Source organism: Triturus cristatus, chromosome 2_2 (assembly GCF_964204655.1).
Source record: "Triturus cristatus chromosome 2_2, aTriCri1.1, whole genome shotgun sequence".
In the NCBI taxonomy this organism is placed as follows: domain Eukaryota; kingdom Metazoa; phylum Chordata; class Amphibia; order Caudata; family Salamandridae; genus Triturus; species Triturus cristatus.
In genome coordinates, this window is record NC_140582.1 from 1,168,518,101 (window position 1) to 1,168,533,454 (window position 15,354).

The following is a 15,354-nucleotide window of genomic DNA, read 5'->3' on the forward strand; positions in this document are numbered from 1 at the left end:
AAACTTTTTTTACACTGAATTTACTAAATCAGTGTTTAAAGAAGCTACATGTCAGCTCAATAGTTTAATGATAGGGTGCTTCACAAATTTGTATTGTGTTCAGTTTATTTACTACTGAGAGTATCTCCCTTATCACCTCAATAAATGTACTGTAGACAAAGATACCAAATAGTGACATCACCATCGATGAGACAGACTACAAGCTCGACCAGAATTACCACAAGTTTGATATTCTGTTAGTAGCAGAATAGCAGCCCCTACACAAACTGCTGGACACTGAGGTGTCTTAGAACTTTATATGTTGCCTAGAGTCCAACACGTTTAAAGGTAGAATTCCAAGATCCTGAAAAGGAGGAACTTGTTATGCCAGATGATGCAGAGGATCATCGTCACATTAAACGTGCAGTTACACCTAATTAGAAATGAGAAAACAACACCAGCATTGTATTGTCTTTAGCTTGAAACTGGAAATAACTGGATTTTATTGCACTTATTCTGCTCTTGTGCCACTTGCTGTTGAATCAGTACACGTCCTTCATGTGATATTTTTTACTTCTTTCCTCCATAGAAAAGTAAAGCTGGCGTAATCTCAAGCTGATGCTTCTAAAAGAGGTCATTACGATTTCATATCTGTTGGGTATAATTTCATAGCGATAGAACTCTCTGTAGTTCAGCATCACTCGTACTTAAATATGCCATAGGTCCAAACTGACTCTCGAAATGGATGTCCATCATCAGTAATGATAACTAACGTAAAACCCTTTATTTGTACAGATAAACATTTAAGCTCTTGATTTTGTTGTCATTTCTTTTTAAGCTTTGACTAATTTGTACAGTCTGTTTCGGAGAGGACTATGCCTGTAGAAAACATGGCACCCGAACCTCCAAGAACTTTGTCCAATCACAATTGCCATTATTCCAGAGAGTTAGGTGCTGTGAGACATGGGCAACATTTGTGGATCCTTCTGTAGCAGAAGTACCCACAAGTTACTACAGATCCTCTCTCCTTGTGCTACTCTCGCCTAAGCCTCCTTGACTGTGTTGCTTCCGCTTGTTATTGTGTTGCTTTAGTTCCTTGCCCCCTTCTAAATGCCTGAGTCTTTTTTGACACCTTCTCCAACTGCACTCGGTCTCTGTCTCATAAGGAACAGGGTCAGTGTCCCAGCACAGTGCACTGCCCACTGCCATGGGGACATAAAGTGTTTACAGCACCGGCTGTCCTTCTGCTTCCTGGCCTGAGGATGAAAGGAAAACTGCTTCAATGTGTTTTGCTTCACAGTGAATTTGTGTTTCCATTGCAGATGAAATCTGGGTGTAAAGTATGCCCCAACACCTCAACCCTCTGGTGGAGGAACTTTATTGTGAAATTCTATGCTAGTGTTACAGGGGAGTGGAGTGCACAGGAATAGCAGCTGGCATCTAGGTTATATAGGGTTGCCTCGTGTGTTGGCAGCAGAAACTGCCCCAACTTCTCCTGCTCGGTCATGCAAGGAGCTTTAAGAGTCAGTGGGTTGCACTGCCTCCCTGGGATACTGAGCCATAAGTAAACAAGGCCACTTTTCCTTCCTTTGGTTTGTCCACGACTCATCAAGCGAGGAGACATTCATTTGTGTCTTTTGAACAATGATGCTCAGCTGCATGTATTGCAATGCTTTCCAACCCATATAGCTTACTGTCATTTGAACCTGGCAAGCTACACCTTTCCCTCCTCAGCTGTGTTGATCCTCTTTGTATCAAGAGGCTGCATCATTTATTCTTCTGTAGTCTCCATTCTCTGCCTTTTTCATGATATGTTCCTCTCTACCAGTCGCCTACTCGTCCTTAGCATTCCCCTCTCCTTTCTTCCCAGGTGCTCTTTGCCTATATTTTTTTCAGTTTCAGGAATTATCTGGAGTAATAGTGGAAACTGCAATAAATGGTCAGTAACCATTCACTAGTGCCTCTTCTCTCTGTGTTATGTTAACTTTACTGAGATAGCGCTTTTCAGCCCCCTCATAAATGAGTGGGTTCTGGTTATGAATATCTAGAGGCTGACTGAGCTGTGGCATTATGCTTTCTCTGAAATTGCTCAAAACAGTTGCGCAGTAGTCCAACATGGACATTTTCCGGACCATAAATACTTACTGACAGGTTTAAGAGAAATATTGAAGCCTGAACAAGTTAGAGCAGTCTAGAAGAAGAGATCTTATTCACTTTGACTGGTGTGGTTGGCTCAGCCGAGGAAATCACATGTCACAAGGAGAGATATTATGCACATTATTACTGTTCTCCTAGTCCACCTATAACTCGTCCTATAAACAGAAGCTCTACTAAGCAAGGCGATCAAAGCAAAATTCTTTGTAAGCACTGGAAAAATACTGTCACCATGATTATTGACAGCGCAAAAAAGTGTAAAAACTGATAATTGATTCTTACAACATTTTAAAGCGCAGATTTCACTGAAAAAAAGCACAGCAGAATTCACAGCAAATAGAAATTGGGACTGCGAAACCTTATGTATATTGCATCCCCTACCCATGCATATTCTCAGCACACATATTACTATTACAGTTCGTCCTATGAAGTAGAGGGCTATCATAATCATCCTATAGTTCAAGTTCTCATTAATTTGGTGAGGGGCCTTCAGCATATGATGGTGGACTACTATTATAGGGCCAAGAACACGCAGAGTCTGGCTGTGCCATAGTTGTCTCCACCTCAACAACAACCACTTGCAGCACCACCCCAGTTGCCTTCACCAATACATGAGCCACTGTTACAGCCACACTTGTCACCACAGTGACCTCAAGAGTCAGATCCATCCCAGACTCTTCCATCCCAACCTCTGAAACCCAGGGCATATGTTCCTCCTTTAGATTAAGCATATACTCCAGATAATGATCAAGTAGATGGGGAGCTACCTGAAAATGTTCCACATATAGTTCATGCGGAATGGGATGACTAGATGGATCCAACAACCAACCACTCATCTCATCTCCTGCCGACTCGCCCACTCAGTGACATTATAGGCTTTCATTTTTTTTATAGGGAGGTTGTTGTAGCAATTTGAACTCCAATTTCCCAGTACACCAAGGAAGATATCTGTAAACTCAACCCCAGAGGGGGTGGTGCCAGGCATCCTTGCATACTTCTTGATACAGTGCCCAAGGGGCCCAGTTTTTCCTGCCTTCTTGTAAAACTTGTGTGCCACTCAGTCTTAACCTTCCTGTCACGGGCACCAGTGAAAGAACAGGGAAGTCGAACACTAAGGCCGACTCACCTCCTCTTAGAGGCATGCTGCTAAATGCAATGTCATCAATCAAGCACCTCACCGAATGTGCTCAGATCATTGAAGAACATGACATTAAATTGGCACTCATTACTGAGTCATGGTCGGATCAGGCCTAGTCAATGCCACCCCACTGGGATTTTACTGCTACACCTTAAATAGACCTCACGGAAGAGGGGGAGGTCTAACAGTTATCTATCACCACTTATTGAAACCCCTATTTCATAATGCCTCGTGTGAGGCACTTTCTTTCAATCTAGGTACCTCGCACCACAGTACCCTTAGGGGGGTACTCCTTTATCGCCCTCCAGGTCCAAGGGGCGGCTTCCTGGAACAGCTGGGGTCAGTGCTCGAAGAAGGATTATGCGTTGACTCCTTCTTGGCACTAGGGGATTTCAACTTCCATCTTGAGGATCTAGCGAATCCAGACACTGCTGCGCTAGGTCAACTGATGGAGGCAGGTGATCTCAAAGAGCTGATTGAAGGCCCGACGCACAGTAAGGAGCACACCTTAGATGGGATATACTCCAACAATCCCACTGTCACGGTTACCTCAGTATTCCCGCTGGTATGGTCTGATCACAGCGCCATCTTTTATGAGGTCCCAGAGCTCAGAAAATTAAACCGGACCTCAAACCGGACCTCATGGGGAATATGGGGAAAAGAGTTTGGAAAAATGTTGACAGCAAAAAGCTAGGTGAGGTAATAAATAATACTAGGCCCCCTCTCCCCTCAAAGGTGGAAGAGGCGGCCTCTGCATACACTGAATGGCTACTGGAAGCCTGCAATAAACTCGCCCCTATAAAAAGATGGATCCCTAAAAGGATTAATCCGTCCGCCCCATGGTTCTCAGATGAACTAAAAACACTCAAACAGTCCTGCAAACGCCTGGAAAGGGTATGGAGGAAATGCTACACTAGTAGAGATAAGCACAGCTACAAGCAGAGCCTTAGGAAGTATAAGGACAAACTGCTAGAAAATAAAAAAAACATACTATATAGAACAAATCAATCAGGCCAAATCCGACCCTAAGATACTTTTTAAAACTATCTCCAAACTCGTGGCCCCAGACGCTCCTAAGAGCAAAAGTAGCCCAGAGGTATGTGAAACACTATCCAAATTCTTCCAACAAAAAGTAGAAACCATGTTCTCTACTTTTAACTTAGGACAAAAGGAAGAAAAAATTTCACATAGCATGGAACCAAATACACCTTCATTAGCCAATTTTACGGTGCTAGAACCACCTTGGGTTATAAAACTTCTCTCCTCCATTCGGTCCAGATCCCCGACGGACCCCTGTCCGGCTTCAATACGGAGACAAATTCCGGATATGATAGGATCAATCCTCACTCCAATATTTAGTAACATAATTACCTCTGGGACATTCCCGATCCAGTGGAAGAAGGCCTCCATTCTTTCCTTAATAAAAAAATCTACCTTGGACCCCTGTGATCCTAACAATTACAGGCCAATCTCAAGACTTCCATTTCCAACCAAAATTATTGAAAAAGCCCTAAACAGACAACTTAGCTCATACCTCTCAAACAATAATCTGCTTGACCCCTCGCAATATGGATTTAGAGCAGACCATAGTACAGAGCTGGCTCTAACTAAATCCACTGAGGAGGTGAGGGAGGTGCTGGACAGAGGAGGAACAGCCATTCTGGTTCTGTTGGACCTGTCCGCGGCCTTTGACACGGTCCATCACGAGGTCTTGATGGGCCGACTGTCGGAAATTGTGGTTCATGGAGCAGCCTGGAACTTATTGCGCTCATTCCTGTCAGAACGCTCACAAACTGTGGACCTGGACAACCATAGGTCTAAACCATTTAACCTTCCCTGTGGTGTACCTCAGGGTTCATCATTAAGCCCAACGCTATTTAATATTTATGTAATCTCCTTGGCAACCCTGATTAGATCATATGGCTTTTAAATAAGTTCATATGCAGACAACACTGAAATTGTGCTTTCGATCGCACGTGGTCAGGAGAAGGAAACTGGAGTTAGCTTTCATAACTGCATGAGGCCCATCTCCAGATGGATGACGGCTAACTGCCTAAAATTAAACTCTGGGAAAACAGAGGTCCTTATATTCGGAAACAATCCCATGTATGGGTGCCAGATTGGTGGCCTGACGAGCTAGGCCTGTGCCCATCACCCACTAGGAAAGCAAAAAAACTTGGGGTGATTATGGACAACAGGCACTCGTATGGTGATCATGTAAGAATGGTGGTCTCCGCCTGCTTCCTTATCCTCAAGATAATAAGGAAAATAAATTTCTTTCTACCGACAAATAGTCTAAGGACAGTGATCACTGCACTGATCATGGCAAGGATCGACTACTGCAATAGTCTTCTGCTAAACACTCAAAAGAGGCACATCAACAGACTCCAAATCGCCAAAAATGCGGCAGCACGATTAATCACAGGCACGCCTAAATTTGTCTCGGTAAAAAAAGAGCTGGCTCAACTTCACTGGCTTCCTGGGAGGTTATGAGTTTGTTTTAAGGCCCTTTGTATGACCTAAAGCCCTCAACGGAATTGGCCCTAGCCATTTGAGGCAGGAACTTAAATGGTATGTACCCACCAGAAATCTTCGATCCAAAGGAGCCAAACTAGTTGTAATGCCTGTGATTAAAAAGGCCAGTTGGGGAGGCAGAAGCTTCATCGCATGCGCCTCCAAGGCATGGAATGAGCTTCCACTTTACCCAAGAGATTCCCCAGATCTTCTCTCTTTTAGAAGGGGGCTAAAAGCGTGGCTTCTCACTCAGTAATTTGTCCGGCTCACTGATTCCTAACAGGCATGCGCAGCGCCAGGACACCCTAGGGTAACCGTGCGCTATATAAGCTCCATTAACATAACATAACAGTAAGAAAACAGACTATTCTCTCTATGGTTTTTGAGAGCTGCCATACAAGACAGTCAGATCAATTCCTGTTGTTCACATTTGGAATTAATACCATAATGTTATTTCAATATTAGCTACAGTAGCCGCACATCTGGAGCAGAAATGTAAAACCCCAGAAGTCATACCTGTGTGCCAGATAGGACACCCTCAGGTGGACTCATTAATTACGTCAGTGGCACAGAGAAAGTTCCTGAACACTACCACACAATGCAAGCGTACCAGGCTTTTTTCGAAGAATGGAGTGCCCGGTCTTCCAGTGAGGTTTGGCTAAGGTTCATACGGAAGCCTTACCACTCTCCACTGCATAGAACAAAACATCAGTGTGCTGCTAGCTAAAAGCCCCTCCATTATAGGACCCTTGAAGACCATCAACAAATATCAATGAAACAAAGGTGCTTATTCTGTTTTTTCTCATCAGAGAGAAGACCAAAGACTAATCTTAGATCTTCAGTAGTTGAACGAATAGCTTAAAAAAAAATGTGCTTTCACTTCAAGATATCTTCCAGCTCCTGGCCTAGTGGAAGGGGAGTTTGTGCCATTGCTGAATATGGAGGACACTTATTTCCACATCTTCATCACTCATAAGCATTGAAAATATCTCAGAATGGAAGAAGATGGTTGCCATTATCAGTTCAAGGTGATCCTGTTAGGTCGCAACTCTGCTCCACAAATCATTACAAAATGTATAGCTCTGGTAGTGGCCTTTCTCAGGAAATATGGACACCAGATTTTCCTCCAATTAGATGACTGGCTGATAAAAGGGATATAATTTCAATCCACCAAAACTTCCACAGGAGATCTAAATGTGTTCCACAGATTGGGACTTTCTGTCAACAATTCACCTTTTCATATACAGTTTCTGGGCACAGACAATGGAAAGGCCTTCACCTCAGACAAGGGAATACATGATTTGGCTCAGCTACTGCAAAGAATCTGGTCTATTTCAGTATGCCTTCACGATTTGTTTCTGGGAATGATATCCTGCACCTCTGTAAACCACTTAATACACCTGTGCATGAGACCATTGCATGAAGAAGTAAACTAGCAATGGACTCTAACCTTGAAAGATAATCTAAAAGCTGAAACTGAAACTTTGAACACAAATAAAGGAAGCAGTCTAAAACACCTTTAGCAAGCAGTTTAAAATAACATGGAGAAAGTGAGAAAAATGCATGAAAACCAAGAGTTGCTTTCCCTAAATAACAAATAAACTTGATGTAATGAGTTATTTTTACAAGAGTCTAGGTTTTTTTGTTCTCTGTTTTAAGTTTCTCCTGTGCACCAGTTCAGTCTGTCTTTTTAGAGGTTCCCTTAAAATTACTTAATTTCCATGCACACTTTGAAATCCATCTTTCTTCTAGCCAATTATTTTGACAGTAATATATGTAAAATACGAAACAAAATTGTGGCTAGAAAATATACTCCCTGCCCAGCAGAATTCTCACTAAGAACATCCTAGATGAACATCCTTTACCCCTCTCACCATAAGAGACCTGGAGAAAATCGCAGACTGAAGGAATCATGAAGTTATTAATTTGATTACTCCTTTCAACTTCTGTTAGCGCCTCACTTGTCCAAGGTATTAGACACGCCTACCCAAAGGACGACATAGAGGCTAAAAAAAACGTTAGACTGACCAAAACAGCAATGAACATTTCCTTCTTACTTTTTGTGTTGAACAAAATAGAGAAATGTATAGATAAATAATTCAATTAATTCATCACTGATAATGATTTTTTAAACGATTATTCCTCTATCTCACAGGTGATAGCACTAAAACAGCTACTCTCTACATCATACAGTATGTTTACCAAATGCCTTATAAAAGTGAAACCTGCCTTACTAATCATGCTAGAAATAGCCGCAGCATTCGATATGGCTGAACATGATACACTGCCAAACACACTACACATTCTTACATTGCTAAGATGGTTCATATCATGTTTGAGTGATCGCTGCTAGTCTTTGCAAGTAATTGACTTCACACACCCTATAAAATCTTGTACCTCAATAATCTGTACTTCTAATTTTACCTATATATTGTATCTCTTGCAGACATTTTTTATAAACTAGGCTTCTCTTACCCTTTCAGTTAATCTTTCTCGCAGCCTTTTGACTGATCACATGGAAATTTCACCATCTCACATGCACTAATAAAACTGAAATGCCTCCCTCTCCAAGCCGTTGAATTCTGCCTGCTTTATATTCAAAGCTGTGAAATGAAACCTTCCTACTACCTGAATAACAAACAAAGAACCTCCGACAGAGGAGCCACCTTGGCATCACAATCTCCACTTACAAACAATAGGGTGGAACAAAACCTCCACTTACCCACCATGATTACACACAATACCCAGAACTTGGAAACCCTTCAAATGTCTAGATCAATGTCACTGAAAAATGTTAAACCTGCCCCTTTCTGCAGGGTCAGCACCAAGATTTGTTTGCCATCCTCTCCCTACGTTTTGCTGAATGTGTTGGTTTGATTTTGGCTTCAGACTGTGCACTTTACCACTGCTAACCAGTGCTAACGTGCTTATCCTCTGTCCTTAAACCATGGTGGAATTGGCTGATACCCACTTGGCATATTCAATTTACTTACAAGCCTCTAGTAAAGTGCACTACATGTGCCCAGGGCCTGCATATTAATTGCTGCTAGTGGGCCTGCAGCACTGATTGTGCCACCCACTTAAGTAGCCCCTTTAAACATGACTCAGGCCTCCATTGCGGAGCCTGTGTCTGCAGTTAAAACTGCCATGCTGAACTTGCAAAATAAACCTTTTGCCAAGTCCAAACCTTCCTTTTTAATACATATGTCACCCCTAGGGAGGTCCTGAACAGCCCCGAGCACAGGGTGCAATTTATCAAAAAAAATAAGACATTTACTTTTAAGTTTCATACGTTCTGGTAGTGAAAAACGAGTAAATTCATTTTTCACTGATGCAAGGACGATCTCTCCCACGGGATAACATTGGAGTTGCCATATTACATTTTATAGGTGTAATTTCCAAATGGGAGGAAATGATTGGTTCATGTTTGGTGTCTCTAGAATCCTAATTTAAGATCCCAATTCATGGTGAAGTCGGATTTTAAATTACAGTTCTGTAAAAGCCACTTTTGCAAAGTTGCAATTTTCTTGCCTTAGCCATTTGGTGTCTGCAGCCTGCCTTAAATCACATGACTGAGTTGGCAGTTGGGCTTTGTGTATTCCTTCTATGCAGCTACACACAATGGAAGCGTAGATGTGACTGGATGAGCCATCACTGGCAGGACGAGAGAGAGGATCTGGTCCCAGCCCAATTGCACCTGAATAGGCTGTGTCCACACAAAGGGCTGCATACCCCCTCTAGTTAGTCTGGAGTCAGAGTAGGGAAGGCAGGGCATCTGTGCACTTCAAAAACATGCCTCTGGAAGCTACTCCACACTTCAAAGGCACAAGTGTGTATAGAAGAATGACCTCAGACACCAGCCCTTCAGTACGCTTCTGAACCAGTGGATACGCTGTCACGAAGAAGGTCTGCTGTGCTGCTTCAAGGATTGGTGTTCTGAAGGAACTGCTGTCCTGAAGTGCTGCCTGCTGCCCTCTTGCCTGTGGAATAAGAACTCGACCTGCAACTTCATCTTGCGCCCAGGATCCCAGAGTTACTCGAAGGGCTAGTCTACTGGCCGCCTTGATCTGTGCCTCAGTGACATAAAAGGCCCCTCAACAGCTCCTGGACCTGTCTTTAGCGAGTTCCTGACCCCCAAGTAGTGTTTCTCAGGTCCTGGACCCTTGGTGTAGCTCTTGAAATTAAGCATTTGGGCTCTTCAGGGCAGCGAACAGGCCCATTTGCACCGGAACCGTGCAGCTTGCACCAAACAATCAGTGTGAGCTGATGTTAGCCCGTCTCTTCACACAGTAGCATCAACAGCCTGCGGGGGACCACCAATGTGAAGCTCCAGCCCGCCCATCCACAACGCCCGGTTTGATCTTCACACCAGTGATGCTCTCTTTGCTCCTCGGAACCCTCTCCAATGCGAACAAGACTCTTGGCACAAAACTTGAGAAGTTAAAACTTCAGCTTGACTAATCTGGGACTGCATTTGTAGCATGCCCCATTACGGTTGGCCTGAATTTTTAACTTAGACCCAGTCCAGCGTGACCAGATAGCCATGGTTGTCTCTTACTTCTTTTACACGCTATATTACAGATTATTCTTTAAAAAATCATAACACTGGTTCTACTAATTGGATTTTTGTCGTGTTTTATTTATTTATTGCCTTTTCCTCTATATTTCTAACCTGGTGTGAGATCTTTTATGTGTGGTGTTTTCTCTGTTTTATTGTTTGAAGGCGTTGCACAGATACTTTACAAATTGCCTCTAAGTTAAGTATGACTGCTCTGTGCCAAGCTACCTGGGGGTTGAGCACAGGGTTAATTTTGGGTTTGCTTGTGCCTTACCTTGATTTAGGATTGTGGTTGCTGCTCGACCAGGGCTCACACCCCAGTCACTTAGTAACCCAATTTCTAACAAAAATCATCCGAGCTACTAATATTATTAGTGTTCTAATAGTGACCACATCCAACAAGATTGCGTTAGTGGTAACCCCAGGCAAGATTATCAGTAGTGATCTCTTCAGAGCATCAGGCAGGATTGCTAGCAGCTTTATCAATTTGGAATGCCTCTATATGGGTCATATATAACAGCCACAGTAACCATGTTCCTGACACCAAAGTAATAATAGATGTAATAAGCCTCCCTGAGGCAGCATGATTTATCACTCAAAGGTCGTTGTTGTGGTTTTCTGGCATTTGGTAATAAGGGTATACATTGAATTCTGCTGTCAGATAACCGTAGCACTGTTTAACACGTTTTTACATCTTTTTTCATTAAAACCTTTTTCTTTTTCAGGATCTTCTATAAAATGTGGGTCGCAATGTGTGGTTTGGGTGTATGGCGATTCAGTCGTTACTCAGGCAGCTGAACGCTACAAACAGCAGTTATGGCAGGATCTCACATCATCTGGAAAGATGTCCGTGTTTTGGATCGGCTTTGAGGACATGCGGCTGCATCAACTGGTGGAGAAGGTTTCTGAGACCCGACGGTCTGGACTCCTCCCTCTCCCAGATGTCTTCATTTTGCATTTAGGTGGTAATGATGTCCTCCACATGAGTTGGCAGGAAGTAAGAGACGCTGTGATCGTGCAGCACACATGGCTGAGTCTTTTATTCCCTAGCTCTTTAATCGTGTGGTCAGAGATACTCACCAGACTATATTGGGGCGATGGAATCGAACACAAGTCGACTAACCTAGTCGTTCAGAGGATAAACAATGAGTTGCTCAACCTTCCCTTGAAAAAACGTTTCAAAAGCACTCTTCGCCATAAAAAGTTGACAAATGGGATTGCATTCTACTCCCACCCTGACTCGAATCTTCTGACTCTATTGGGGATAGACATTTTTATTCAGGATGTGATTAGTTTAGTGGATTCCATGCTTGTGAAAAGTTAGTGTGTAGTAGTGTTAAAGGAATTAAGCAGCACAACTCGCAGTAAAGTTATTTTCTAAGCTAATTTCCAGTATTTGTTTCTACAGGTGAGTTGCTTTACAAGTGTACACAGGGCCGGACAGGCCGTAGCGGGCACTGGGCAATCCCCCGGTGCGCCGCACGGGAAGGGGCCGGTTTTGGGCCCCTGGGGGCCGTTTTTGTCACTGGGCCGTTTTTGTAATGTGACACTCTTTACCCCTAATTGTACAAGAATATCTTATCAGGTCCCTTACTCAGTTTATAACCCCAGTTTACAGGCATCTGTTGTGCAATAAAAACACGTTTTCCAGTTATTTGTGTTTTGGTCTGTGTGCAAGTGTCACGTTATTGAGTGGGATAAGACAAAGTATAAATTAACGTTGCAACTTTAATAAAGAGAATATTGTCCAAATCTAAGGTGGAATCTGCAAACAGCAAAGCATGAATGAATGCGTTAACAGCACCTTATTGTACTGGTATAAGGGGATATTATGTCATGCAGATAGACATGCTTCACATGGAAGTACTGGTACCCTCACTATTCCCTAATCATTAAGAGGGATTTTAGCTTAGAGTAGTGATAGGTCGAATAATGGAGGGACTCAACAGCTGATGATGAGAATAATCCTAGATCTCCATCATTGGGATGCTCTCGAATATAAATGGTAGATTATCTCCACACGTGTGCATTTTTTTGAAAATCTGTTATTGACATAATATATATTCTAATTGAAATCAATTTAACTAGGGAAGAATGCATGTAAGAGGCAGCAGGTTGTGTGTTTTTTTTAGTCCAGTGCCATATCTTTAATGAGACATTTTCGTTTATATGTGCAGTAGTGCAAATGATCTTTAAAAAATAAATAAATACCAATTTCATAAAAAATATGTCATGAAAACTCAGTCGTTTTGAATAAACCTTTCTATTTCAGTTGAAACACTTCATTTGGACGATATTTTACCCCATAAAAGTAGCATAAATATAGCAAATAAAATTTTTCAGAAAAGTTGACATATCAAAGGCAATAAATATGAAATTGCAAAGGTTAGAGCAATAAAGTGCTGCGTGCCCTCGCAGCAGGAGTTAAATACGAGCTTACATATAAACAGATTTCCGCATCAGATAATTGCAGAACCAGTTAAAATGAGGCTCTACACTGCCTAATGTTATCATGCTGCTTTTTAAACAGAGGGATTAAAAACTTTACAAAACAGCAAAAAGTGTATCATCGTTTGGCCAGTTAGCCATCACACAGGCATGGAATAGCAGCAAGGTTTGGATGATAGCCAAGAGTAAAATACAATAAATACCTAGCATTATCTCTAAGCCTAAATAACAAGGAGCGCACCTGTCGCCCATGTGGCTGCCACAAATAGAGAGGGGGCAATCTGGGACTTTCAGAGACAAGTATGACATAATTCGAGTTTACCCTTCCATACGTCTAAAACACCTTTCCTTCGTAGATTCATAAAAAACTAATGCAACTTTTTTTTCTGTTAAAAATTGAACATAAATCTGCCTCAACAAAAGCCCTCTGCATATCATTTATACCCATTTCTGATTCGGAGACCGTCATCACAAGAGAGACAATCAAGTATTATATCTCTAGTCAATGATGCCTTGTCATTACTCTGATTGACTACCCAAATATTAGATGTCGGACCCTAATGTAATGAATTATATGATGTAAGTTGAGTTCTTTGTGGCAGATGATATGAGGGGTAGAAATTGGTACTCCGAGAAGCCGTCTGCAAAACCGGTTCTATTCGCATTGTATGGCTTCACAGTTCGCAATCCCCCACAGTTCTTCTCCATAAGTAGCAGTAGGAACACATCGGGATTTGTAAATCGGCAGCCCAAATGCGCCCCTCCCCGAGGTAGAGGAAGACAAAAAAGAGAGCGGATTTCCTTCGAAAACTGCATTCGTCGATGAACAATACCAGGTGCCCATCCTCCAGATGCGGAAAAAATAACTCCCAGATATGGGAAGCTATTAACACTGGTCAAACAATTTATGCCCACTGTCGGAGAGGAGAGTTGGATACAACGTGGGTCACACACACCATAATATGGGACTACGAGAAATTCACGATTGGCCATAAATTCAATGTAGGCAAATACCAAAAGGCGCAGTGCTTTGGGTGTACGGACCGTAGGCACGGCATTGGTAGGCAATCCTCCTTGACTACAGGGACATCACTAGTAACACTTGCTAAAAACAGGTGCAAATCATTAATATCTAAAATAAACAATATAGAGGCCAACACACACCCTTGTTTGACACCCTTGCCAATCTCTTTATCACTGGTAACCTCTCCATTGTGGCTAATTCGAACCCTAGCTGTCATGTCAATGTGCAAATATGCAAGAAAGTGAACAATGGAAGGATCCATTCCCCGCAGCAGCATTTGCCATAATTTGTGTCGGCTGACAGTCAAAAGTGGCAGTTAGGGGGGGCATGGCCAAGAGGTCCGACATGGCGGACGCACCTTAGCCGAGCTCTGTGGGCCCGCTTAACATCCTCCATTTATCCTGATCATCAGCTCGAATATTCTACTCCCAACCTTCGCTTTACTTACCGGACTACCCGGGGAGTAGATGGCGTGTCACCCGACGACGATTGCAGCTGGCTGGACAGCGGTCAGACTTGCGCCGTGCGGCCGCCCATTGCTGCACAGTAACTGCGCCGGTGCTGGATCGGAGAGGCTGCGTCCTGTGACCCGGTCGCTGCCTCTGTGGACCGGTTGGGGTAGACTGGTGCCCCCAGCCCCCCCCCCCCCCCCCCCCCCCCCCAAAAAATTCCAGCATGGTTGCTGCCCACAAAGTACTACCCACGGGGTTCTGCGATCGTGGAACCGGTCGTGGTCTGGTGCAGACACTCTCTTCCCTGGAGCTGGTGGCCATTTTGCGGGCGGACTGAGTGCTCTGGAGCCCGCGGTGGTGCTGTAGCATCGTGGGGCCCGGCAGACACCAGCGCTAGGCCATCTTAACTTGAGCGCCATCGCGCCCTGTTGCTTTCTGTATAAGGTGCCGGACGACTCTTGTGCCACGAGTCAGGCTCCGGATCGTCGCAGTCCGGGTGGCGGTGGCTGACGACACTTGAATCCAGTGAGGGAGAGGCCTTCTGCTGTCCCGTGTGTCCCCCCTTCTCACAACAGACAGTCATCGCCAGGGGTGCGGTAGGGGTGTAGTGAGGACGGGGTTTTATGTACACACATTGCTATGTTAGCATAAGCGTTTTAGAAACTAAACGCCATCTTGCCACTTTGCTGCTTTTGCACACGACACTACAGGCAGCTGTTATTACAAGTAAAACTGCTTGCTTGCTTTTTCTTCACATGAGAACGGTCTGTTGTTCACATCCCTAGAAGTGCACCGCGACCTTAGTCTGAACACTGTGTGCAGAAGCCGTCAAGGTCAAATAACAATGTATGCTGTTGAATTCAGGTTAATCGGCCCACGCTCTAGACACAACTTGCACACAGCTGCAAATATCTGAAACTTGGGTGCCTTTAATATTGCATTTGTGTCAAGAATTCCTGTCATACAAGGGAAACACGCCCTTATGTAAACAGGAGAGCTGTTACATAACTCAAGGGAAACACGCCCTTATGTAAACAGGAGAGCTGTTACATAACTCAAGGGAAACACGCCCTTATGTAAACAGGAG

At 43.5% G+C, this 15,354-nt stretch overlaps 1 protein-coding gene across 1 annotated transcript in view; it reads left to right on the forward strand.

The window, feature by feature from the left end:
• Positions 1 to 11,997, forward strand: part of LOC146863310 (uncharacterized) — a 272,972-nt gene extending 260,975 nt beyond the window's left edge. The window contains exon 6 of the mRNA XM_085642725.1: positions 11,069 to 11,997. Coding sequence (XP_085498851.1) covers positions 11,069 to 11,667 — 599 coding nt within the window. The 3' untranslated portion in view covers positions 11,668 to 11,997. The remainder of the gene's footprint in view (positions 1 to 11,068) is intronic.
• Positions 11,998 to 15,354: the final 3,357 nt, after the last annotated feature.